This window comes from Vanellus vanellus, assembly GCF_965231255.1.
Source record: "Vanellus vanellus genome assembly, chromosome: 16".
Lineage (NCBI taxonomy): Eukaryota > Metazoa > Chordata > Aves > Charadriiformes > Charadriidae > Vanellus > Vanellus vanellus.
The window spans coordinates 14,511,033-14,538,526 of NC_138921.1; the positions used below are offsets into that span (position 1 = coordinate 14,511,033).

The window sequence follows — 27,494 nt, forward strand, 5'->3', positions numbered from 1 at the left end:
TTGTGTTTCGAACACATCATCTGGTTAGAACACACAAACAGATTAAAGGGACACTTTTCTTTCCATAAGTAACAAATAAGGAAAATATATTTAGGAATTGCATGTATGAACAAGAACCAGTACTTCATGAAAGAAAAAAGTTTAAAGTTTGAACTGAAGATCAGTATTTCAATTTTTTTTTTTTTTTTTTTTTCAAATAAAATACAGAATGATAGTCTGATAGTCTTTATATTGATTCCATTTTAGATTTTGGTTGAAAAATCTTCAAGTGAAAAGACTTACTTAAATGTCTTTATTGAAAAAGATAATGAAGATGCAGGTAAGATGCTTTCCTGTAAAGATATTTAGGTCTCATTGATTATTTTACAAATGTCATAGAAAACAAACATTCAGAATTCAATACCTCTTTCTTTTGAGACTGTGCTAAACATATGAAAATTCTCAAAAAGGAATGATTTCTTCTCTGTCCTTCTTTTATCAGACTTTAAATTTTAGTAGTTCCTCTTCTTCTATAAGCTCTCAGTCTTGCTCTGTCACAATATAATGTCTTTAAATGTAGTTTTGTCATGAAAACAGGATTTGCAGTCTGATGAATGCATGCAAAAATCATAATTGCAAACAAAACTCTAAGATGTACAAACTTCTTAAAAAACAATCTATTGGTCAGATTATTTTTATTTTCAGTTATTTCACTGTCCTATTTATAAGCAAGTAGTCTTTTTACTTATTCTTGAATACTTAAATTTGAGATATTTGTATTGGATTTTTTTTAGGTGTTTATCATATGTTCATTCTCACAAACAATGGATTCTTCTGCATTATGTGTCTCCCACTTGCTAAAACACAGGAAGGTAGGATGATCTACAGACCACTTGGAATTTCCATTTGAACAGGGCAGCTGTCTCAAGAAAGCTTTTCCATGCATCTTTGTAATAGGAATAAGATATTGAGTTGGGATTCTCTGTGTAATCTTAGTTTGGTTTTGAAGGGAAACCAATATACGAGTTCTGTAATAAAATTATTTTTGTATTCATCCAGTAATTCCTTTAGCTTACGTGTCTCTGAGTCACTGCTTTAGAGAGACTACTGAATACTATGGAAGCAGGATTATAAACCATAACTAGTCTTAGTTGTACTGAAGAATATTGGGAATAATTTAAATTTTTAATGCTGTGTAAGTATAGTTATTAGTTAATTTTCTGTAACTCAATACTGTCATCAATATAAATAGACCCTGTCAAAGATCCTGGCTGAAGTGTTTTTCAGCATAGTCAGGTTAGGATTAAACTACCCTGTATGATATTTAGTGCCTTTTTTTTAAACTTTGAAAAAGTTTGTTTAACACTGATTTTTAATTTTTTTTTTAATGTAGCAATTAACAAGATGGATATGATTACGGCAAAGAAAGTAAGAAATACCTGCTAACTTGTAACATTGTGTTAAGTGCAAAGTTTATAACAAAACTTTTCTCTGTACATTTCATTGGCTACTTACCAGTTTATTATTACGTCTCGTAATTGTAATTATTACTTTTTCTGTACGTGGACAAGTGAGCAGTTCAAGGTTTTATCCACTGATTGTAAAACCTTTTTTTCTTCCCCTTTTGCTTGCTTTGCCTTCATCTTCCACTCCACAAGTTACAAGGACAGATAAAGACAGCTTTCATTTCCACAGAGGAGTATCACAGTCTCGGCTGTCAGAATTTTGTGATAAGTGACTCAGCAAACAACTTCCATTTGATAATCGGGGTAAGTACTAAGAATGTGTTCCTAACAATTCTTATGTGATCATTGATGGCATTTTTTGATCTGTAACATAATTTATCTCTAGCTGGTTGAAAAAGAAGACAAACTTTTTGCCCTGAGAATTTCTGTCTTTCATTTTCTTCACTGTAAATTTAAGATTACCAGTTGTGCAGGCTGTCTGTAGTTTTTCTTGTAAGGAAATAACTCTTGTCATTTCAGAACTTGGTCTGTTGTGATGGATGGGGGAAATATATTTTCACCCAGGTTGGATGACCTTAGTAAATCACTGTGGTTCCTAGCCTGTACAGGCTAGTCTATTTATAGTCTTGTCCTTGAGCTCAGAGACAAAGCCAAAGTTGGCAAGAGTCTTCCAATCAGGTTCACATTCAACAAAGGCTTACCAAAGCAACGGTCAAGGTCCCAACTGAACAAAAGCCCTTAAGCATTAATTGAGTACAGGAACTAATACAAAAATAAAAATATAGACATACTTTGAATGTTAATTTGGACTAGAAAAAAGTTTTCCGAGTTCATTAACTGAAGCCTGTTGAATTCAATGCAATTTTTCTTGGTAGGTTCCGAGTACATTTCATTCTGGTTTTATGTTAATTAAGAATAGAAAGTGGATGTTTTGAAATACAGCTTGTTTTTAGAAGAGCCAAAAATGTTTGGGGATGCTGACTGTAACAATTACTGTAGTAATGGCCAGTCTTGAAAGGAGAAAGGAAAAAGACTAAACTTAAAAAAATATATATATATTTTTCTGAATATCAACATTCACAGGCACTAAAGTTTAAGTTAGTTTTGCAGCTTTCCAAGTGTATTTGTAAGTTAAAGATCAATTGAAGAAGCACAACTGTCAATGGCCAAACTTCTAATGTATAACCGGATTTTACTTTGCCTTTACTAATAGGGTAAAGGTGATTACGTACTCTCCAAATGGGAGGTAGACACTGCCAATAACCAGGTGTCTGTTCGAAGTTTTGCTGATTCAAGTCTGATCGAAGGTAAAGAAGAGGCTTTTTTTCTTCTTATAGACAAGTGTAGAATGCATATTTAATTGCAGCAAATACTATGACATTTTCAGTTATTTCATTGTTTTTAGTAAATACACATATACCAAATGGAACACTTCTTGTAAATGCACAGCCCAAATTTATGCTTCAGACTTGTGGAGTTTAACTTAGACGCATAAATCACAATTCTGTTTAAACTTTTCACAGACCTAGGAAGTTCCATGAGGTTAAACACCTGTGGGTTTCCAATGCTTGATTGTATGTTTAAATACATTTTCACTTCAAATACATTTCTCAAGAAAAATAATAAGTGTATGTGACTATGGATATTTTTTAGGTGCAGCAAAACTTCAAGTCCTTGACAATCTGCTCTTTGTTTTAGATACAGAGGTATGTGTAATGACTTGGTTTAGTCTTTGTTTTACAATGTTCTTGAACCAGCTTATAAAAATATTTTTTTAAGTAATAGCTTTAAAATATGTTTCTATAAAATAAAGGTGCTTGTATTTACAGAGGATCCTGATCTTACTGTGTTTTTTTTTATTCTACTCCTAGTCATTTTTTAAGCTATGCAATGTGTTAATATTCTGCTCAACACAGACAAAAAATGTCTTCTGTGAAGAAAATATGAAATCCATATCTGATTTTTTTTTTTTCTAATCTAGAATATCTTAAGCATGTGGGATGTTTATTCTCTTACTCTAATTTGGGATTGGCCTTTAATACATATTGAAGAATTTCTTTTAAGTACGGAGTCAGATTCTTCTTCAGTCATATGGTAAGTAAAGCATTTTAACACCAGTTCCGAAAACTGAAAAGTTGTCTGTTGTTACAGGAAATGTGCCGCAAACACTTGATTTTCTGTGAAAGTGAATTTTTAGAAATTGTTGTTGAAATCTTTCTAGTCAGTAAGAGAAAATAATTGGACTGTGGAGGTATCCTTAGCTCACTTGTAGAAAAGAAAACCTTGGCGCTTTCTACTTTTTCCTGGTTTATCTGTTTTTTCTGCTAAGGAACCTTGCATGCAACCTGTATCATTTAGGAAATGCTTGTCTGAAATAAGGTGTATAATATGGCTTACAAGTCTGCTTTTATAAAAAAGCTAGTCTGTCTTTTGGATAGATAAATAATAAAGTCTTCATTCTGCAGATGGAGAAGCCAAAATCTGGATATATGTGTATTGGTTAAAATGCAAAAGAAATTAACGTCACTTAAGATTAGAAGACACGACACTTGGCTTTGTCCATTGTTCTGTGACAGTTTAAAAAAAATAAGAATCAGATCCATTTGAGAAGCTTAAAAATGTCAGTCGTCAAATGTATGTCCTGCACATGCTAAACCACTATTATTTTTGGGTGCACTATGGGTTTTAAAATATACGAATTTCCATGGAAAACTAAGTTTTCTAAAACTCAGAAGCAAGAATATTTCACAGTTTTAACACAAAATTCATACAGTATATTTTGCTTTCTTTTTTTCTCTTCTGTAGTCAAGGGCTCACCAATGTTAAACTGATAGTCATGACAATACCAGATAACAAACAGGTATAATCTCTTTATCTGTGTTCTGTTCTTCAATTGTTATGCAGTCACTTGGGAAAAAAAGGTGGGGGGCGGGGGAAGAAAAGGAGATGGCTAAATATTTGGAGCAGACAGAGTTCTCGGGAGCTCAGTCAAAACTGAAATGTGACCTGTATTAGGATAGAGAGAGTGAGGGACTATTGCAGTGTCTTATGGTGGTGACCAGGGCAAGCTGCCCTGCTGTTTTGTTTTTTTATAGATGGTTTGGGGTTGGTTTGTTTGCTTTTTTTAATGGTAAGCAGATAGAGGAGAGCAGCACAATTTACTGTTGTCTTGCATACCTTCACAGGTTTCTTTAGAGCAGTGTCTGCTCTGTGTACAGTCAGTATTTACTTCCATGTACAGTCAGTGGCGTTAACTGAAACAGAATGCCAGGATGAACATTATACAGTTTTTTAAATGAAATCTGTCTAATTATATGTAATAAACCTATATATAGACACAACATCTAAAACTTCATTAAATTTTCTTAAATTGTAGAAACCTGCTTTTTCATAAAAACTTATAAAAATAGCATCTTCTGTCTAACTCCATAAGAACCCAGAAATGATATTGTACACACCACTCTGTCACCAGTGTATGAGAAAAAAATAATCTGACTTGTTTGGTTGGTTTCCCCCCTTTTTTTTTTATAGATGAGAAGTCTAATGGTTTTTGCATTGCCCTCTATGCAACCACTCTATTCTTTGGAAGTATCTAGTGTTTCTTCACTTGTTCAAAGTGGGATCGGCACAGTATGTTTCAATTATTTTTGTTGTTCTTAGAAGAAATATAGTTGTCCTAACAGTTATAATTACTAAAGACAGTACTGTGTTATTGTTAAATTAGAACCAATTTGTGCTAGAAACTGTGCAGGTACTGTATAAAGAAAGATTAAATGATGTCCCCAAAGGATGGAGAAAAATATACAATATATAGCAAACTGAACGGTTTAATTCTAGGCCCCTATCTACTGCAATGTTTAATGCCACTGCCAGTTGGTCTTGCTGCTGTTATGACTAAAAGCTGTATGAAGTTTTAAGTTCTCTTAGCTTAGAAAATGCTCTGGATTTATTTGGGATTTATTTAAGTTTAGATGAGCAAGCTACTTCTTTTACTGTTTAAACTGCTTCCTTGTAAAGACTTTAACAAAAGAAGATCAAAAAAGACGGTGGGAACTTTATGAATTAGGAATTTTATAAGGACTGGTGAAGTGGAGTGCATACCAAGTCAGAAATCTAAGCAGTTGGCTCTTCATTGGAATTGTGAAACTGAATGTAGTAAGTTTAGCTTCTGATATGCAATAAAATGCAAAGCTGATGAAATTGCTTGCCTTGTATGAGGCACTTGTCAGAATAAATTATATATGCAACTACATAGTGGAGAAAATAATAGCTAATATATCCCTTTTCTTTGATCTGAGATGATAAAGTTGAGGTGGGAAATGCCAAGGCATGTGGAATGTAGAACAGAGATCAGATTCTAGAAGATGTGAAGATGGGTACAGTGTGACCTGCTTATGGCTTGGACCAAATGAAGGAGTGTAATTTTGAAAAGATGATTCACTCATGTGGAGGGTGTGCTGATGGTGATTGAATTGGGATAGCAGAGTGGTTTCAGTCTGTTCAGTTAAGGCTCTCAGAAATTTTAGATGGTGGAAACTATGCAAGAAATAACATAATACGCGTTTAAAAAAACCCAAACAAACTTACCTGAGAGAAAAGCAGTAATTTGTTTCTAGATGAAGAAACCCTTAGTGCATTACAGTTGTGCTTTTTTGACTGATTTACCTTACCACCTAATGATTTCTGTTATTGCGTGCTACAGGATACAATATACTTCTTGGAAGGAATTAATGGAAAACATCAGATGTAAGATAATTGTTTTATTTCTTATTAGATCATTATTATATAAAAATTACTTCTACATATAGTTGTTTCACAGTTGATAAATTCACATTGTTTCCTCTCATCTGCAGACCCTGTGAAGGCCCAGTTTCTATTGTTGTGATGAGAAGTTTAACTGAAGCCTTGCCGGAAAATAGGTACTAGTTTCCATGAAACACTATTTTTATTATTTTAATGTTTTATCTCTGGTTTTGCACTTATATTGAAGTACTATACTTTATTTCACCCCTAGACTAAGTCGCTTACTTCACAAACACAAATTCATTGAAGCAGAGAATTTTGCTATTCAATTTGGACTAGATGTTGAGGTAAGTTGTCCGTTCTTGATAAATACATTTGGAGATGAATTAGTATAACTGAAATTATGAGTAAGGTTCTTGCCCTATAATTCAACAGAAAGTATTAAAAATATTACAAATATAGTGGAATGTTACCTTACAAAGCAACGCGCTGTACTTGAAAGCTGTTTCAAAATTAGATGACTACATGGTGAACTATGTTTTTATTTATAATAACTAACCAACCTTGTAATGAGAAGTGGTGCAGAAGTACCCCTCCTGATCAAAATGAGCACTGCTGGATCAGGAGAAGGAACATTTGTCCCTTTAAGCAGCAGAAAAGAATGTTCCTAAAAAAAAAAAAAAAAGAGAGAGAGAGAGAATTTTCTCATGCATTTATTAACACATAATCTGACTTTGTTCATTGGTTTATTCAAATAATACAATTTGAATGTTCCCTCAGCTTGTTTTGTTTTGTTTTTAAATAAAAATCCCAGGCTTAGCTGGTAAAATAAAGATACCATAATTGTTAGGGACTCCTTGGTAATCCATTTCTGTAATGAAATCATTCAACGCACATGGACATGCTTTATCTCAAAAACATTGTGAACAAAACCGTAGAGTTTTCAGTTGAAGACTGACTGCTTAAAACTTAATGGCATCGAACTGAAAACTGTTGTTTCTTTTTTTTTTTTTAAACAGCTTGTATACAAAGTGAAAGCAAACACAATTTTAGAGAAACTAGCTTCAGCTTCTGTGGGGAGTTATGGTCAGGAAGCCTGGCTGGATCTTGTGAATGAAGCCAAAGAAAATTTGCAAAAAATTCAAGTATGTTTTTATTTCTACCCTCTTTCTCTAATAAGGTAAGTCAAATTATAAAGAAGCTTGGAATTAATGTCAGTTGTTTCCTTATGCAAACAGGATAGCCAATTTGTTGTGGATTACTGCATAAATGCTCCGTGGCCACTCTATGAAACCACTCACGAAATGCTGAACTACGCTAAAGTCAGAGTAAGGGAGTTTATTTGTTTAAATTATTTATGCTCATCTATTCCTATTACATGCTTCTGTACAATTTGAGAGGGGGAATAACTTCAAACCAGTTACAGTCATTCAAAAAGTAAGTGCGTTATAAGTTGTGTGTTACCAAGCGTGAAGAAGCAGCAGGTCTTGTTCCAACCTCATTCTTGCTGTTGCTTAAGGGCAAAAAAGAGCATACAGTTTTATTTTCACATCAGAAAGCAAGTTTTTAGTTTTGAGTAGTAGTCTTTTTAAGTACCTTTTAGTATTAATTTCAGGACTAAAGCTCAAAATATGTCATGCTTTTTGTTTTCCTTATTTTAGTCTTTCCTGCCTTATCAGACAGAATCAGAGATACACGTTATCTGTCTGATCCTGCATACATGTAGAAATTCAATCAGTCTAACATAGTAAAATAAAGACGCCAGTTAACGGAGGTACTAAGTTTTAGCTTGTGTCTTTATTAAATTCATAGTACTGTCTGGCACGTTCTGCGTGTACTGACTTGTCAGCCAAACCATTTCATGTATCTGTTTCAGATCTTGAAGAAAGAATATAGAACCATTGCTCCATCATCTGATGAGGCTCTGGTATCCATAACTGAGGTGAGGACAAACTTCTTGGATTGGCAGTATCATATGATAAACAATTATGATGTAGAGTTTTAAAAACTGTACTGCTGCGGAACTTTTTAAAAGTCTAAACAAGATTATATTTTATAGTATGGAAGAAAACCACAGTAATGACAGGTTTCAGAAATAAGCGATTCCTTCAATCATAAAAAGATTAATTTTCAGATGCTCCAGAAATTAAAGGATGAAGCTTTCTTAAGTGATTTTGGGTATTTAATTTTGTTTCTTTTATAGTCCTATTGTATACTGGACAGGCCTCATCAGCCTTCTAGGAGAAACAGTGTAAAGTGTTTAAACAATTGAAATTTTGGATTAATGCTCTATTAAACAAACTTACATATGTGATTAACTGAAATTCTTGAAAAGTCTTTATTTTCCTCCATTCTTTCTCTTTGTGATGGTTATTCTAACCATATAATATGACTGTTTGGTAAGCCAGATATTGACCTTAAATCTCTTGTCTGCATTCAGGTATTGAGAGCTCAAGCAAGGCTTACAACTTTCTATGGAGCTTTTGGACTAGAGAAATTCAGGTTTGTTTTTTTCGTTGTTAAGATTTGAAGTAAATTTAATTGTAATGGTTAAGTATGTACCATTGAAATTAAGATAGGTTTGTATTTTTTTTTTAATTTGAGTTCATTAAACTTTAAACCCTTCCTTCTCTTCCTGAAGTTTCTCATCCTCTGCTGTGGAGAAGGGAAAATGCAGAGAGGTTGTATCATCCTATATGTTGAAAACATATTTTATCTGTTACACATGCACTATCTTGTGTATATATATTTTTTTTTTAATTATTTAGCATATATAGGAGGGGGTGTGACTTTTATGCACACACAATCTAGCACTACTGTTGTCTCTTACAGCATATAGGACAAGCTAGAAAAGGTTTGAAGTTCTCCTTCTGAACTCCTTTAATATTGACACAGAACAATAGCAGAGTTTCTTTTCCTCCTCTTACTTCTAGTGGTATTGCTTGGACAGAATTCTTGAATACTGAAGACATTTTCAAGAATATCCTTTTTCAGCTAGAAGAAGGAGATTTATCTTGTGCGCAGTACCTCTGGCTTAGGCATCAGGTGAGATGGCATAAACATCTCTTTGGTATTTATGGCGTATGTTAGGTCTCTTAAATTTTCCAGCCTTGTTTAACAGAATCAGACTGATGTGATTACAAACCAGCTCCTTAAAGAAGCAAAGGTCTATGGCAGAATCTCATCTATTATCATAGTGATTACCTGTTCACCTAGCTCCTTAGAAGGCTGAACTTCTTATTGATTTAAGAACAAACGGGTGTTTCTGATGTCAGAACGCATATTTCTAGGTCTGAAGGATGGCAATTCTTTGATTTATTCTGTGGTAGTTATAATTTTCCATTCACTTTCTTGCAAGCACAGCTCTCGGAATTTTTAAGTGGACATTTGCTGGCTACCTTGAAATCCTTTAAAAATAATCACATAGACTCCTTAGTCTGAACGACACATTCATAATCGTGGCTATGGGCTATTATATTCTTTAGTGCAGGACTTTCAGGTCCATGTCTGTTGTTTTCTTAATAAGACAGAACTATAGAGCAGGCCCTAAAGTAATGGGACATGATCCTGCCACCATAATTTGCAAAGAAATTGCTTCAGTTGCTTGTTTAAGAAGACCAAGCTCTAGTTTTTCTGAACAGGCCTATATAATTCATGTCTCTGATTACTGAGGTTTTCTCTTTGTATTTGTGAAATCTATTGCTTCTTCATATTAGTGAAACTGCTTTTCCAAAGATAAACGTGTACTCCATATATCTGTAATTATTCTGTTTTAATATATTAGGCAGATTTTGAAAACAGCTTTGATGAGAAAATGCTGGAGAACTTGCTTAATGCCATCCGTTTCACTGTTCCTTTGAGGGAACTATGTTTGTGGCTTAGAGATGTTGTGATCCCTTTTATAAGAAGAGTTGTGCCAAAGGGACAGGTAAGTCTGACTTAATAAATGCAAAATGTAATTTTCTCAGAATAAGATAATTTTATAGTCAGACCTACAGACTTATTTTTGAATGTCAGAACCTTGTTCCTCTGTCTTTTAAAGGAATTCTTTTCCCTACAGTTTATATTTTAAATTATTTCTTTTAAAACAAATCTCTAATTGCATATTTTGCTTTAATAGATAACATTACTCTACTTACAACTGTATTTTTTTCAGAAAATATTAGCAAAATGGCTGGAACAAGGTGCTCGAAACCTTGAATTAACTGATAAGGTAAGTCATACTGCAGAAACTTTGTATGTCTTGTATTCCTATTTGTGTAACAGTTTGCTAATATCAATTATTTTGTACAGGCAAAATGGCCAGAAAATGGACTCCAAATGGCAGAGGTTTTTTTTACAAGTAAAAATCAAGGTGAAACGGGACTGACAACTTTTGGCCAGTGGACTCCTTTGGTAAGAAATGTAGCAAATATAAGGACTTGCTGCTAAAAGACTTCAGAACATATCCTCTGTGCTAGAGTTGGAATGGCTGATGATTATGTCACTATTGTTTTTGTTGAAGATTGCCTTAATTCTGTGAAAGGAAGGAACTGAGTTCCAATCTCCTTGGGTTTAAAGATTAAAAAAAAAGTCAGTGTAACATTAATACCTTTAACAGATGTATTAATAGTCTAAATATGAATAATCTTGACTATTCTGTTGTACACAAATAAGCCTGAGTACCACAAAACACTTAAATTTCAGTAAAGATACTCCTTATGAACTTAAATTAAAAACATGTCTCATCTCTGTCAAAATTTTGGGAAATTAATTGCAATTAACCATGTGCTATGTCCTGGAGAAAACAGGTATTAAAAATCAGCTAGCTGTAAGGTTATGAATACAGAATTTGGGCAAACAAATAAATTATGTATGTTATGGATGCTAGTATACCTACGATATATAAAAGTGGTAGTATGAAAATGGAGAATGATAAAGCTTAAAGCTAACTAGCTGTGCATTTTAAAAGTTGGGAATATTGACATTCTACATTAGTTAAATCAGCAGTCTTAAACTTCCCATGTTTGAAGTACATGATGGAAAAAAAAGAAAAAATTGCTCTAATTCCCACTTTGAACATATACTTGATTTTCTTTGTTGTATGACATATAAAGGTAACAGTTCATCGTGTATATTCATAAAATCTTCAAGACTGCAAGGCATCAAAAATTGTTTGTGAGGGGTCTTGGAAAATCACATTAAAAATAGGGTTCCAAATCCAAAGAAAATGTCAGCTGTAGGTACATTGCACCTAGCCGTTTGTCTTACCTGTCCTTAAGACTTTCAGTGAATGAAATGCTCATCCCTCTTCACTCTGCAGGCTCTACTAGTCCATCACTGTCTTTATATTTAGAAAGAATCTTTTCCTAATATCTTACTAGAATCTTTCTTGCTGCATTGTAAGTCAACTCCCTTGTCTTATACCAGAGATGTGGAGAATAATTTGTTTTCTTCCTGTTTATGACAGAACTTGATGGTCTTCTAATGTTTCACTTCTAAACACTGTTTCAGAGATGTGTTGACTGTGAAGAAGTACGTAGGTTAAAGAAGCTGGTAAATGATTTACAAGAATTGATAAACTTGTACAGAAAATACAACTGCAGGCTGGCACTCTGTGATTTTGAAAAGGTAATTCTGCAGACACTTAAAAAAGTGCTTTTGAGTACATTGAGTGGATTGTTCTGGGAAGGAGAAGAGTCTTGTAGCACATGATTTAAAGTCAAACAAAAGAAGCTTAGCTGCTAAGGCTATTTGGTATGTTGTATTTGTTATAAATTTTCTTTAACCATGGGTATAAATATATAATGTGACGAGATACTATGAGAAGGTATGGCTTCAACTCCAGGATTTGCAGTTTATTACAGATCATCTATTGTGGAGCAAGTACTAGCAACAGAGAAATTAGAAGTACAACTGAACAATACGGGACTTTGGAAAAGAAAGCTTTTATTTGAGCTAAAGAAGGGTGCTAGTTCTTGAAATCATTCAATTGATTTCAATGGACACTGGATGTTGAATTATATGAGATGTAAAGGATCATGTACTAACATGTGTGATGTTCTAACATGGCATTGTTCTGCTTGCTGCGCAGGAAAACGCAACTACTATTGTGTTTCGCATGTTTGATAAAATTCTGGCACCAGAGCTTGTCCCATCCATTTTGGAAAAGTTTATAAAACCCTACCTATGTAAACATAATCTACAAAAGGATGAACTTCTTCTACAGTACATAAAGGTATCCATAATTTCTTCCTTTTGAAGAAAGCTATTTAAGCATGAATAAACAGAAAACAGATCCCATGCCCATTTTTATTTACACTTGAATTTTAGGACCAGCTGTCAGATTAGTTTACTTCTGTCAATGAACTTATTGATAGTTACTATTTCAGTAATAAGGCATGAGCAGATACAAGGGAAGATGGCCAAATTTGTCCCTTAACGTCTAAAAAACTTTTGATTTTTGTTTATAAGATATTCCTATCTTTTCTGAATTCAATTATCCTTATAATCTTTACCAAAATATACAGGATTTGCTAGAACGTTGTCGTACACGGTCTGCTTCAGTATTTGAAACTGCATGGGAGGCAAAGGCAATAGCTGTGATTGGCTGTATCTCTGATATAGATGTAAGTACCAAGTGGCTCTAACACATCAGTTCAGAATGAAACACATAATTTTTACATAAGCATACGAGTACATTTTTACATGAGTGGTATGAGGAGGAACAAATAGTATGCTGTCTTTCTATTCTGTTTTAGTAATCTTCTCCCACATGTCATTCTTTGCTTTAGAATACAATTGTAGTTTTGATGTCATCACGTGGAAAACTCACCAACTTTAATATGTATGAAACTCAAGCTCTACAGTGTCGTAAATTACTATAAGCATTTTCTAATCTAACTTGGCACATCATATTATGATAATGAATGCCCTTTATGCAAGTGAAGGTTGTGCCGGGAAATAAAATGCTTGCCTAAATGAATCAATCGCATGTGAACAATACTTCGAGAGATTACCTTGTAAGTAAGCTTTTTTGGAGAAGTAAGCTCTTTATGTTCCTTTTATAGCTGAAATTTGATGCAGTTCTACAGATAATGCATGGTGCTATGGTACCATGGAGTGCAGCAGTGGAGCAGCTGGTAAAACAGCATTTGGAAATGAATCATGTCAAGTAAGGCAACATCCACAGTCTACACCTCGGTTTTGTGTGTACTTTCAATTAGAATTCTCTTGGGGGGAGGGCGGTATTTGATGTAGCGTGATGATTAAATCGCCTAGGTGTAGGTAGCAAATAACTTGATAATAGTCTAATTTGTCCACAGAGTAAAGTTACTGCAGGAAAATTACCGACTGATGGAGATGAAGAAGCTTTTGCGAGCCTATGGGATAAGAGATACTAATCTTTTAAAGGACAAGCAGATGATAATGGTAAGTGATCAGCATTACTCTTAATTCTATTAAACAAAAATCCCTTTGCTTACCTGCATGTATTTTCATGGGGTATTAGAAGCCAGATTTAAAAAAAAACTTAGGAACTGGCAGCTCCCACTTGTTACCAATACCTGTTTTTCTTGTCCCATCGGGATGCGTTTTTTCCTGAAAGCCCACTTTTTTTTAAGAATTAGCGGATTAGCTTAGCCCAACCTGATTAGCACAGCATTGATAATATAGTAGTTTCTATATGGGGGGCAGGAAAGAAAAGAGGAAATTAGCAAAATCATAGAATGGTTTAGGTTGGAAGGGACATTAAAGATCATCTAGTTCCAACCCCCTGCCATGGGCAGGGACACCTTCCACTAGACCAGCTTGTTCAAAGCCCCATCCAACCTGGCCTTGAACACCTCCAGGGATGGGGCAGCCACAGCTTCTCTGGGCAGTTTGTTCCAGTGCCTCACCACCCTCAGAGTGAATTTTTTTTTTCCTAATATCTATTGTAAATCTCCCCCCTTTCAGTTTGAAGCCATTACCCCTGAGGCTAAGTCCTTTCAAGACTTCAGATCCGATTTCTCCTAAGGTCACAGTGAAGGATACTTGGCAATTTTTAAAAAATATTTTCTTTTTTTTAGCATCTCCCCTTTATTAGGGAGAAAACATGAGTATTTCTGGAAAAGTTGCTTGCCATCCTGTGGAGCCAGATGAGTCCCCTGAATTTTGAGAGTTCCCAGGATAATTCTCTTCCCCAAGTCCAATCTTCTGCTGGTTATGCTTTAGTCAAGTTTTCTCTAGACAAAAGTTTTAATCTTCTAGGTAACTTGCTTACTATGAGCTGTAAAATTACAACGCAGAAGTAGTGTGTATAAATTGCTTCCTTTGTTGTCCTATACATCAACAAACTAAAGTCCATATCTGTTTTCTTCTTACAGAGGCTAGTGAAATACATTCTTAAACAGGATACCCCTACTTCTTTGGAGGATGCTTTGAAAATTGTAGCAACATATATGTTGCCCACTGTGGAAGTCTACATTCTGAGGATGATAGACCTGATTGACAAAGAAAGGGTACTAACATACTTCATGTCAGTTGATCTCAGAATTTAAAGACACTGGGGCCTATTTTCAAAACAGGGGCAAGTTGTACTACTTGCTGAAATCCTATACACGGTTTACATATAATTTTTATTCATTACAGTTCTATTAATTGTACACATAACTGCCTATACTTAACATTGAAAATAAGACTCTTTGTCAGAGTTTTAAACATCACAAGCCATCCTTCATTTGGGGCAAAACCAGGATGAAAATTATGACCCACAATATATAAAACAAGTTTGGCATTGAAGTCTTTACATATTTTCACATACTGTTTTTGCTAGAGTTGTTTTGGGGCAAGTTGCTTTCTTGCCAACTATAAGAAAAGATTCTTTCTTCTGAAAAATGCTTTTTTCTAATGCAATGATACCTCACATGAGTACAGACTTGCCCCTTTGGTATTGAGAGCACCTGAATGTTTGTCTTTTGATACAGGGTATTGAATTTTTATCTCTTAGTACGAAGTTTTCTTCCAAGTTAAATTCAAGTCCCGGTTTAGCAAAAAACCATGAATTTATCTTTAAATTACTTTGATGTTCTAACTAGAAACATTTAACTTTGCTTGCTACATTACCGTAGGTGTGATTACCTTTATACCCTGTGGTCGTCCCTGGTTATGTTATTGAGGTCTCTGACCTGAAGAAAAGGAGGCTTTTTGATTAAAGGAATCAAATTAACTCCCCTCCAAAATAGTGTTTCTGATGTTATTCTTTGTTCTGCCTTATTTGCACATGGTATTCTTGATAATCATACTGTTTTAAAAATGTTGCATAATTGCCAGGGAACAAAACTGCATTTTAATTTGTCTATTATTACCTTTAGTGACTAAGCACAGAGATTTCACTGAAAGCCTCACAGATTTAGTAAAAACTATTCATGGAGTTTAAGGACGTCATGTCATAGTAAATGTATTTTCTCAAAGAAATTTGAAGTTCATCAGCAGAAGATTAATCTTACCCAATTGGCCATCATGCAACCATTGTAGCAAAGCAAGGGATTACATGTAAATTAGCTTTTCCAAAACCAAATTCCCCTTTCTTTTGATTATTTCTGCTTGTCTTGTTGTTTTGTTCTTTTTCACCTTCAGGGAGAGGAATCTCTGACTTTGTTAAAATCTCTGACTCTTGCTGAAGCCGAGAAAGTTGCAGAGAGGTTGACTATATGGGGAACACTGGTATTGCAGAATAAAGCAGATAATTCTGAAGAGGTACCAAGTCCTTTTATGTTGTAAAGTGTGTGCACAAATTATTCTAGATACTGTTCTTACCCAGATGCTTAAAAAAAGGTAGGGGATGCAAATGTAAAACCTGTGTCTTCCAGCAAAAGGGGATGATGAACTGGTCCTGCTTTGAGCAAGAGGTTGGACTAGGTAACCTCTTGAATCCTTTTAAATAAAGAATAAACTTGAGTTTATTCTGATTCTGTATACTATACAACTACTTTGTGTAATTTTAAAGGCATCTCCACACATTGGCATGGCTATCTGAATTCAATTAATAATTTATAAATCCTGCTGCATTATTATCTCTCTAGTCCTATGTATTTTCCAGTTCTTCTTGGAAAACATCTATTTAAAACATGTAGGTGTGGCTTTGCCACACACCAAAGTGGTTTGAAGCTTCACAGTTGACAATAGACATTACTGTTGTGCAACCACAGAAGAGAATTTTTGTTAACAGGTTTTTTTTTTTAGGGAGTTATTCTGGGCCAGAGAAGGAAGAACAAAGGGAGAAGGGTGTATATTCTCAAAACTTCTGTGAGAGCTAACACACTGTGTGGAAAACATACATATTACAGCTATTTCTATAAAGAATGACTATTTGCAATGACTCTTTGTTCTCATGCTTTTTAACTGGTTGTATCTTAGACTTGAGAATTGTTGCTTAAGAGGTTTGTAGGGCGTTGCATAGTATTTTAATAGAGTGGAAGCCTGAGGGTCACTGTCTGTTACTGGTAACATTTTGATCAAGCAAAACATTAATCTCTTCCTTTCCTGCAGCACAAACCACAAATGTTTATGACTAAGACACTCGTGGAAATCCTTAAATTCCTGTTCAGTATTCAAAAAGGTAAGCTACAACTTTAAAATCTCATCTTTTGTTTGTAAATGGAGTCAGGAAGTAATTGTTTTTCTCCTCCAACAGACAATCCTCTGAAGAAAGATGAATGTGAGGCAAACCTAAAAATGTTTGAAACACTTGCTGCCCTGCAGGTGGGTGTCTTTATAGTTTCAAACTGCTTTTGATTTAATGTAGTTATTCCAATTGTTCTTATAACATGGATGATATTAAAAAATAATTCTATTTGCAACTTATGTGCAAAGGTTGTTTTTAATATTGACTTCAAAGAGATTCTAAGGCTAATCTAGCAATTTAAATAATGCTTGGGAAAGTTCCCAATTACTGGAACTCAGTTGTCCATTTAAACCAAAAAATAAGATACTGTCCTAAAAGTCTTAATTGCTAACACTTCAAAGATTTCATGATAGAGTATTGTAATATTTTTATTAAGGTATTCTTATAGTTTGTAAACTTAAATTATTTAATACAGCATTTGAGCATGCAGTATCCTTCAGGATTTATTTTGCTTACCTACTGCCTAGCAAAATTCTCTGATTTATTACATAAATTGGTAATTGGTGGGAACTAGTGAAGTCAGCTTTGTACTGAAAGTATTTTTCGGAATGAAACAAGAAATGAAAACATTTTTAAAGGAAGTTACATGAATACAAATTTATAATTGTTTGTTGGGTTTTTTTCAGGAGGATTTTGATATCTTTCTTTCAGTTGAAGAATTTAGGAATCCTTCACTGATGTCTAGGCTTCTTGAGGAGCACATAAAAGCTTATGAAACTGTCAGATGTCTGTCAAAGTCTAGAAAAGTGCAAACAATGAATTGTAATTCAGAAGATGGTAAAACCAAGAACCGTTCTACTGAATCAAGGTTGTATAGGCTGGCTTTGCTCCTGCAACGGTCAGAGCAAGAGCTGGGAGAAAAATTGGCCTTGAGAGCACTAGATGCTGGAAAAGTTGAAGACACTGTAAAAATATGCAGGTAAAACTGCAGAGGATTTCAAGATTATAACTTTTAATGGGCTTTTTTGTACTATTTCTGATACTTTGCAGAAGTAAGTAGATGTAGAGCAAAGGAAAGGAGTTTTCTGTGTTTGCTCTAGGTTTTTTTCTAAAATGAGTGCTTAAGCAATATGTTTATATTGCTTGTATACAATATTGCGTGTAGAGTTGAGTGTAGTCTCTGAAAATTGCCATTGGTTTTTGCCATAAAATGATTATTAAGTAAAAAGATTCCCTATGGTTTTATAGTGAGAGATAAGTAAGGCACAATATTAAATAGCTATTATGTGAGCTTCTCAGCTTACACAGATAGAAGAAAACTATTGTACCGACTATACATACCATGTCATAGTTTTTAGCTGGTCTCTGCCTCATGCTTCAGTTGTCAGATTATTTAAATTTACTACCACCTCCTCCCAAAAGAGATGAGATGAAAATGCTAAATATATTTCTTATTATTAACGTGTTCTATGTGCTTCAGTATATATCTCCTAAGGTAAGCTCCATTGTGCTTTTTCACTTCAGTCACAGAAGTTTTGGTTGCAGTGAGTCATATAGGTGAAATAAGTAAAAAAGAATTAAATAATTAGAACAGAATGTGGCCTTAAGTAAAAGCACTGAGGACTATTTTTTTTTAACATCCTTTTTTTTTTTTAATAGGGAGTTCTATGAAAATCACTATAATGAAGGAACAGGGAGGCTGCTGTTTTCAGTATGTCAGAGGCTTTGTCATATGTTGGGAGGTGATGTTCCAATGATCACTCCTAAAGATATGAATCTTCCATCAGTGATCTATGAAATGGCTTGCCAAGCAGCTACAGCATGTAGTCCAGGTAATTACAAATAGAATTTATTTATTTTCAACGTTGGGACTCCAACGTTGAAAATGATATTTAATAAACACGAAAACAAAGGTAATTTCTATGTATGCCTTTGTAAAAATAGAAGCTGCAAAAAATTGTTTCCTTTTAATAGGGACATATCTACCTTCCATTCATAGTATGCTAATGATCTTAATATTTCTACAGATTTGCTATTAGATTGTCTGGAACTATGTAAATATACATTGGCTGCCAAGGAAATTTATAGACAGTGCCAAATAGAAAATTATGGATTTACAGCAAAGGTATTTTCTGCTAACTTAAATATATTTTTTTAGTATCTGTAATGTCTTGATTGACTGAACAGTGTTCACTGTACATACTTTTTTTCCTCCCATTTCTCCAGTCATATTTCATCAGTTTGTTTAAAAAGCAAACAACAAAAAAACCCCACACAACTCTACAAATAAAAAATTTCCCTGAATATGTGTGTACTTCAGCATAAAGAGCAAACTGATTTGAGTACTAAAACCAGTGCAGCTATGGCACAAGCACAAGTAGCGTACTCCACTTATGTTTCAGTATAATAAATCCCTCAAATGTGACTGAAAATATTAGTGACTTTATTGAATAGCTGCTGCTAGGACTGCTAGAGAGCGTAGAGAGCTGACTTTAAAACTTTAAGATGGATCAAGTTCTAGAATAGCATCTTTGTTTTTTGTTCAGGTCAAGCAGTGCTTTAGGCTACTTGAAATGAATGGGCTCTTACAGTTTGAGTGGAATAGATCAAAGCAGCTAGGCAAGCATATTTATGCACTGAATGTTATTTTTCTAAGAAATGTTCCATTTGAAAAATATTTGCTTGTAATATTTTGCCAAGAATGTTTATGGAAGCCTCCATTAAATTAATTAAGAATGTATTTTGTCTCTACAACTAAATAACTGTGGCTTTAAAGAGAAATGTGGCCACTCTAAGTAGGAAATGTGTTTAATGCTACTGGCCATTTAACAGAAAGTAGCATAGTAGAATCCATTTTCAAATAGAAGATCATGTTCTAATCCTGTATTCAAAAACTGCAATCTCTTGCAACACTTAGTTCAGTAGTAAACTTATTAGCTGTTCTTTTTATTGTGTGTTCTTTTGACAATGTTCTTACTTAGACAACATCTTTTGGAGGAGATAGAGATCCTTATGAAGAGTGGACATATGACGACTTCTTTAATGAAGATGGGATAGTTCTTGATCCACAGATAGCTCTTCCAGTTGCATATGAAACTACTTCTTCTCTTTTGCCTGTTTGTGGTAAACTTGCTTTCCTGAACATTCAGTCAATATACAACCTGTATTTCATATTGATTTTTATCTAGGAATATAAATAATTCAGCATGCGTGTGGAAATTATTACCTCAGAAATCTCAATTAGACAAACTCATGGAAGAAATATCTGTTGCGGGGGGGAGGGAGTCTAGAATGTAAAAATGACTTTGTTTTTTGTTGTGGTTGAGGAAGAATCTGAATGACAAATACCTGAAGATATGCAGAATGCTCTGGAGAAGTGTTACTATAAACCTGCCCTGTTCTTATGATCTTCTCTAGACATCTTCTGGTAGCCACTAATGGAGACGGGGTTTTATCAAGATGAATTTCAGCTTATTCTAAAACGATTGTGCTTGTATTATATACCGTTGTAGATACACACAACTTTTTGAAAATTTCGAGTATTATAAACAGAACTCTACAACGTTGTAGGTGCTGAAAAAAGACACTTTCAGCTCTGTAAAAGCAGCGCTGAATATTTAAGAATTACTTATTCTTAATACTTCTTGATGTAAATGTTTTCCTTCCTAATGTGTCATTGGCGTATTAAAAAGCATGTAATTGCAAATTCTGTTGCACAGTGCTAAATCTCCCTGTAAAGGATATGCTTATTTGATTGATTTGAATAGATCTATTACCTTCACAGATGAAGTGTTTATGTTGACTGTCTCATCAAGACAAAGGGATTTACACACAAAGTAGTGACTGAAAACTGTCGGTTTGTATTTCTTTGTGTGTTTGAAAAGATATTCCCTCCTATAAAATAACTTCTGATGAGGCACAGAAAAAAATTAGCAGTCCTGGCTCTTAGAGTTCATGTGTCTTTATTTTATGTACTGTTCCTGAATTATAGCATTTTTAAGGAACTTCCAGACTTCATAGTGTTGCTGAATTCTTGGCACACTGCCGCTGTGTATTTGTCTGTCTTTCAGAGAACAAGCTGTATCCTCTGGACTCTACAAGCCTGGCAAACTGCGCATTTATTAAAGGTATCATGATGGCAGAGTCACCGCGCTAAAGATATAAACCAGACCCCTAGAAAACATGAGGATTAAATTAAACCTACACAAGCATGACTAACCCATAGTTTTTTAAATAGGTGCCTAGATGTCCCACTTAAAGCCATATTCTAGGGAGCTAGCTTGGTTCAGCACAGAAGACACCAGTTTGGATGGTAATTGCTACCATTCAGTCATGTGACTTTGGCCGTGTTGTCGGAGCCCGTACTTCAGTACAGAAGTTCTAGCACTAAGAGCTAGGATCCATTAGAGCCTTTCCAAGAAGATGACCAACTTCTGGTTTTCAAACTAAAATGGGAATCCATATTAAATTAAAAGTCCTGGAAATTTAAGGTTTCAAAGGGAGCTAAGGCTGATCTTGTGTCATACATTTAATGAAGAAAAAGAGAAACTGCTCTGATAGTAATTCCAAGAACAATATGCTTAATATAAATATACTAATTATTTTCTTGGGTTGATTGTTTTCAAAACATGACAGGACAGAACCTTCTGCTGCCAGTTAGAACTCCCATCTGTGCAATGCTACAGAACCTCATGGAATGCAGTCAGTGCGAATTAGCTTTGCGGCTAATAGTCAGTTCGTTTGGATCCTGTCTTCAACATGGTGTATCGAACAACATGGATTTCTCCCTGAGTGAAAAGGTATGGCAAGGACAATGCTGAATTTTGTTGAGAGTAAATCTCAGAAGTATGCCAACTATTAACAGCTTTAGAGTAGTTACATAAGAATTTGATAGGTATGGGAGAGGCTATCACCATGACCTTTTAAAAATTAGTACCACTTGATCGGATGTTGAGTCATTTTGTGAAAGGAGCTGGTAGTTTCTTCCCCATTTTTCACAGTCCTCTGTTTCCGTTTGCAAAGTATGTTCAGAACTAAATTTACAGTCTCTGCAGGGATGCCAGGAATAAAATGAATGTTAATAGTAGTTTATTGTGTTCTTTCAAGTTGTTTTATCATTGATTAGTATGGGAAAAGTTGCAAGTAGAATATTCAAGAAACACTCCTCAATTCAAAAGCACTTGGAAACAGAAATCCTTTTTTGACCTAGAAGAGATCTTTATAAGACCTTATTTAAATCTGAAAATACAATTACTATAGTACTTCCTATTATGCTATAAACAACAGGAGAAGTTGAAGGCTTAGATTTTATTTTTAACCGTGTTCTGACTGTCTTTTTTTTTATAATAGCTACACGATGCCCACATGCTAGCTGAAACCAAAAGCTTTCTCATAGCTCTGAAACAGAAGTATACTTCAGTAACTATGACCGTTATCCTGACCTTACTACACAAGGTAAGAGTGCTCTGAAAAGGGTAGGAGTGAGCCCCTTTCTTCTGCTCTATCAAGAAAGGAGCTACCCTTTCTATTACAAAAACCCATTCTGAAATTGTCCTGCGGCCAAACACCACAAAACCCATGCCTTCTGGAAAAATCACACCACTTGGAAAACCATAGAGAAGGTGAGGGGAAGTACTGGTGGTGTTGCAGTAGTGGGAAGGGATTGGGTTCCACAGCCTCTCCTGTCTCAATACCAGAATGGGACAAGGGTGGGCTGGGTGGCCTGACAGCATTGGGCTCTACAGAACCAGCTGCCTGGATTCCTGCCACAGCTGGAGCGTGTGTTTCTGAAGAGCCTTGGCACTGACACCGCCTTGCTGGCAGCCACGTGTAGCCCTGGTTCATTCGAGCCTCTTAGGGGCTCTGGCTCTTTGATCGTACACAAGTCGATGGGCCTGAAAAGTTAGGTGCAGTGGGAGCTTCATCTTTGTGGGATCCTTTAAGGACTCCTAAATTATAATAATGGCCTTTATGATCTGTAGCTATTCACTATCTCATTTTCAATCCTGGTTTCATTTTAGATTTGTAGACTTCTAGTTGAGGGGAGTTTTTTAAAAAGCTATCTGCAAAACCTGCAATATACCATCTTCTAAGGCAGTTTAGACTTGGGGAAGTTACTTTTGACTGGCTTCAGTATATTTAGATTTTAAGTTCTAAAACCTGAAATCCATTTTTATTCTTTTTTTTTTTTTCCTAGCTTAAAGGTCCTTAACTTAACTTTGTATGTGTTATACTTTATACAAAGAGACCTATTAAAATAAATTCCTAAAGTTTATAATTATTTTTTTTTTCCTAAAACACAGGTGTTCAGCTGTCGTTTCATAGATCAGGACCTGGCATTGGGATATTGCACAATTTTGCCCAAGGAAGATACATTCAGTAAGCTGTGGGATGTCATAAACAATATGTGGCAAAATTACAGAAAAGTTTTGGTAAGTTCACAAGGCAATGTATTTCTTCAGCAAATAGAGCATGTTAAAGAATTTCTTTAAAAAAGACACCAGTAATATCACATAGAAGCGCAAAAGGAAGATGGGAAGTAAAGCATAACAAGGACATGGGGAGGGAGAGTGACATAAGTTTGGAGAAAAGATGATGCCTAAAAATACCTCTTTTATTAGTTTCACTAGTACAATACTAACAGAATATTTTTGAGAAAGAAACTCAGTTTTAAAGTAGCTTTGAACTGCCAACTCAGTAAGTGGGGTAATCCGGACACTACCTTCTGTGAGGTTTGTTTTCAGTTTACACAGTTGTGTGCTTATCTATGAATTGTTTTAAGTTACTCTGAGGATTTAGACCTTAGGATTCCCAGTTTTCAGATTAATTATTATACTTGTATTCATTTCCTTTCTCGCTCCTTTTAGGCAGTAGCTCTGGTTGGAGCACAGCTTGCTAACCTATGTGGTGAAGAAAAAGAAAAAAAAAAATTCCAAGAATTGGTTATTGATGCAGAATGGGGTATCCAACTTGGCAAATTTGGTGTAAGTTTGATTATTTTTATTTATTTATTTATTTATTTTAGGGTTTTATTAACTGAGTAAATGTCAGTATCTTCTGAGGTTTATTGTGATTTTTAGACAGATTTCCCATTCAAATGTAAGGAATGTTGGGGGTTTGTTTTGTTCTTAATTTTTCATTCTGCTTGTCTGCTTAAATATACCTCAGAAATTGAGAAATGCAATAATTGAGGGTGCTTTAAAAGAACTTTTAAGTGCTTAAATATAATTTGGCACAGGGCATAGTAAATGCACTGCTTTTTCCTGTTTTGAAAATTTCTGGATTAAAACTAAAGAAAACGTAAAAGGTTGACTATATAAGGAATTAGTCTTGATATTGTCTAGAAGACTTCTTTGGGAAGAAGATAAAATGTTTTATTTATTTATCTGTAGATTTCTTTCGAGTCTGTATTTAGACAACCACCAATAAGGAAGAAGGAACTCTTAAGAACGCTGGTACAAAATCCAAAAGTAGACACAGATCTTATATTGAATTACTGCAGGTAATAATTGAAGCAAATCAATTGTGTTAATTGATGCTGTAATAATAACCATGGCTACTGAAATCTATTTTAGTTTAAATAGATCCTAATTAATGTAATATGCAAATAGTTTGGGTTGGTTTTTTTTTTAAGTATTAATCAGAATACATACTGGTCTCTGGTGAATTTATTCATAAGGAAATAAGCACCTTGATGACACTAAAGGTCACAGGCAAAATAATGTTCTGTCTTCTAGTACTTTCATGCTGGACAGCGATGACGCACTGCAGCTTTGCATTGAAACACTTCTTCTCCAGAATGCTAATGCAAATCATGTTGAAGATGACTCTGCAGAATACAGTGAGAAGCAACCTCATTCCACATTACTAGCTAAAGCACTAGAAATAATTCCACTCCTGAAAAGCACGAAAGACCTGGTTGCTAGACTCGGTGGAATATTGTACAAGGTAAAAAAAAAAAAAAAAAAAAAAAAAGACAAAACAAAAAACCAGCACACCAAAACAAACAAAAAGAATCTCTGTAGCGTGCATCTAGTCTCAAATGCTGCATGTCACTTGAATAGCAGATTAATAATGCCACAGAAAATTGAAAAGTTTCTTTTTTTCCAATTTTGCTAAAGAACATAAATGTTAAGTTTCGGTTCTCTACTTCTCTAGAAAAAGCAATAGAACAACACATCTAATTATCTTTAAAGACAAGTATTTCTTCCCAACTTCATTTAAAAAACAACCAGAAAACAATCACTTCTAAAAAAAAGTCACTTCTAAAAATCATAGCACACTGGAAATATTTTGAAGTGCCACATTAGAAATAGATAGAGGCAAAAAAAATTATATCTTTGTGTTTTTTGTTTGGTTGGGGTTTGGTTTTGGTTTTTAAGGGGTTTAGGGGGCTTTGATTTTTTTGTTTTGTTTTGGTTTTTTTCCTTTTCATCACTTCATGTTTGGTCTTTCTGCAATATCCTGACATTTTTTTAGGATTTAGGACTATGAAGTGGAAGTCTTTTGTTTTAGGGAAATATGTCATAATGCTTATCTGTTTCTTCAGTGTTACGTCAATGTAGTTGGTATTAAAATTGGAAAAAGTTAACTCAGTTGTGTGTTTTTATAAAACAAATCATATAAGAGCTTGTAAAATAGATTGTTGTTTTCAACAGCTTGATCCTTATGACTATGAAACTATTGAAATTGTCCTGAAAGTGATACAAAGTGCTGATGAAAAGAACAGCGGTATCCAGCTGAATCAGGTACATCTAAATATGTTGCTGTTCCCTTGCTAATGGCATCTGTATTGTTTTGTCTATTTATGAGCATAGTTATTCGAGAATCTGTTGAAATCAATTGAATTATTCTATCTACACAGCTCTCATTCAGAGGCATTCAAGAAGTAGTGATCTCTAGCTGTTTCTCAGCAATGGCTCGTAGCAGGGATAAAAACTCTACAGATACGTACCAACCCTACCAAAAATCCATACGTCTCCAGCACTTAGGCGTGTTCACTGGGGGGCAGGGAGAAATATAGTTGTCTTGTGTCTTTTTTGCTTTTTCCTTGCATCTTTTTTTTAATTACTTTTTTATGCCTGCCCCCCTAGGCTTTGAGCCTCCTCAAACATCTGGAATCTTATAAAAGAATTTCTCCACCTGTGGACCTAGAACACCAATATGTTTTAGAGCATGTGATTCCCTTGTCTCCGGCTGCTCAAACCAGACTGCCCTTTCATCTGATATTCTTTAGAACTCCACGATGTTTCTGGAACATTATATGTACGTTCAGTGTTTTCTATGGCTAGATATATGTATGATTCCCTTTCTCTGCTATCTGTGAACTTCAAAGTTCTACAGTGTATATTAATTGTATTTCTTTATTAATGCATTTTTCATCCCAAGTACTTCTGAAAGCACTTGTGCTCTCAAATTGCTACTGGTGAGGTCACTGGCTTTCAGTGGAGCTGAGACAATACATGCAATGCAGAATTCTGTCCTTAAATTCTTTTCTTCAGACCTCTCAAAGACCAATCCACATATCCCACTTCCCAGGCCAGTGTGGATAATTATGGTTATATTCTTTCTATCCCAATGGAGGTCTGCATCTAACAGTAAACTGAAAGTGCTTTATTTTATAGAGAAAGGTGCAGGTGGACTGTGATCCTATCGTAGACCGCTGTCTTTTTCCTTTCAGCTGCAGAGCTCAGTGAGGAATCCTTCCCAACGCTTCTGTTGATTTCCAAACTAATGAAGGTAAAGTAGCATCTTGAAAGGATTTATTTCAAAATTATTCTTTTTACCCGCTACAAAAAAGAGATTTTGATTTGGGTTTTTTTGCATGATTTTGGCCTAACAATAGGACTTCTGACAACTCTTAATCTACTCCAATGTTTTCCTAGGTTTCACTGGATATCTTATACATGTCTGCAGCTCAGCATGTCTTTGAAAAAAAATTGAAACCAAAAATATTTGAAATGAGAAGCACTGGATATACGTCAGTTGTTAACAAGGAAACAACTAAAACTGTGCAGACGATTCAGTCATATCTGCTGTCTATAATTAATCCAGAGTGGGCTGTAGCTACGGCTCACAAGATTGCACAAGAATTTCCAACAGGTATGGTGCAAATGTGGTGACTTGTGGGGTGAAGTGACGGGAGGAGGAGAATAGGTTTGAGCAAAGAAAAGCTAGCCTGTAACCAAACGTTTGTTCAGTCTTCTTGGATAAAACCTGGGAAATTTTGAGAACAAAAATGCATTTGTCTCCTACATCCAATTTTGAACAGTAGGCTAGAACAACAGCCATTTTATAACACAGCCTCACTATTAAATCCTTTTTTTCTCTGTTTTTAAGCCATGTTGTCTTGCTTAAAGTTTCTGCATGTTCATACCCTCTTTAAACAAGTTTTCCAGGAAAAGCAAATATTTCAGCCAAATTTAAGCTAGCTTCTCTATTATCTGAATCCAAATAGATAATATTTTTTTGCTCTTCAAGTACAAGAGCTTTCCTAATATTTTAAATAGCTTCTTTTTTTTTTTTTTTTATTCTTTGTAATAAAATGGATACTCTGTATACTGTAGAAAGGATACATTAAAACTTACTTTATTTACTTCCTTCCCCCCCTTTTTTTCTTTAAAAAAGGTCCTGACCAGATTCAGGCATTTAAATTCTGTCTCTATCTAGCTGACAAATGGCTGAAGAATACTACAGCTAAGGTAATGGTAAACTGCTTGTAA

At 34.7% G+C, this 27,494-nt stretch overlaps 1 protein-coding gene across 1 annotated transcript in view; it reads left to right on the forward strand.

Annotated features, from left to right (window-relative positions):
- The window catches only part of KNTC1 (kinetochore associated 1), a gene marked incomplete at its 5' end in the record, with an annotated part of 39,249 nt that overhangs the window by 945 nt on the left and 10,810 nt on the right, over positions 1–27,494 (forward strand). Inside the window, 45 exon segments of the mRNA XM_082491651.1 lie at positions 247–319; positions 774–851; positions 1,373–1,407; positions 1,638–1,748; positions 2,659–2,752; positions 3,099–3,151; positions 3,427–3,539; positions 4,251–4,305; positions 4,977–5,075; positions 6,148–6,191; positions 6,299–6,364; positions 6,460–6,535; positions 7,208–7,333; positions 7,427–7,516; positions 8,065–8,130; positions 8,629–8,690; positions 9,122–9,233; positions 9,973–10,116; positions 10,345–10,401; positions 10,482–10,583; positions 11,682–11,798; positions 12,262–12,405; positions 12,698–12,796; positions 13,238–13,341; positions 13,493–13,598; positions 14,534–14,668; positions 15,786–15,905; positions 16,698–16,767; positions 16,843–16,910; positions 17,460–17,752; positions 18,433–18,605; positions 18,801–18,898; positions 19,755–19,896; positions 20,844–20,900; positions 21,409–21,572; positions 22,123–22,227; positions 23,076–23,204; positions 23,640–23,756; positions 24,165–24,274; positions 24,510–24,720; positions 25,431–25,520; positions 25,866–26,037; positions 26,453–26,511; positions 26,658–26,874; positions 27,400–27,473. Coding sequence (XP_082347777.1) covers positions 247–319; positions 774–851; positions 1,373–1,407; positions 1,638–1,748; positions 2,659–2,752; positions 3,099–3,151; positions 3,427–3,539; positions 4,251–4,305; positions 4,977–5,075; positions 6,148–6,191; positions 6,299–6,364; positions 6,460–6,535; positions 7,208–7,333; positions 7,427–7,516; positions 8,065–8,130; positions 8,629–8,690; positions 9,122–9,233; positions 9,973–10,116; positions 10,345–10,401; positions 10,482–10,583; positions 11,682–11,798; positions 12,262–12,405; positions 12,698–12,796; positions 13,238–13,341; positions 13,493–13,598; positions 14,534–14,668; positions 15,786–15,905; positions 16,698–16,767; positions 16,843–16,910; positions 17,460–17,752; positions 18,433–18,605; positions 18,801–18,898; positions 19,755–19,896; positions 20,844–20,900; positions 21,409–21,572; positions 22,123–22,227; positions 23,076–23,204; positions 23,640–23,756; positions 24,165–24,274; positions 24,510–24,720; positions 25,431–25,520; positions 25,866–26,037; positions 26,453–26,511; positions 26,658–26,874; positions 27,400–27,473 — 4,830 coding nt within the window.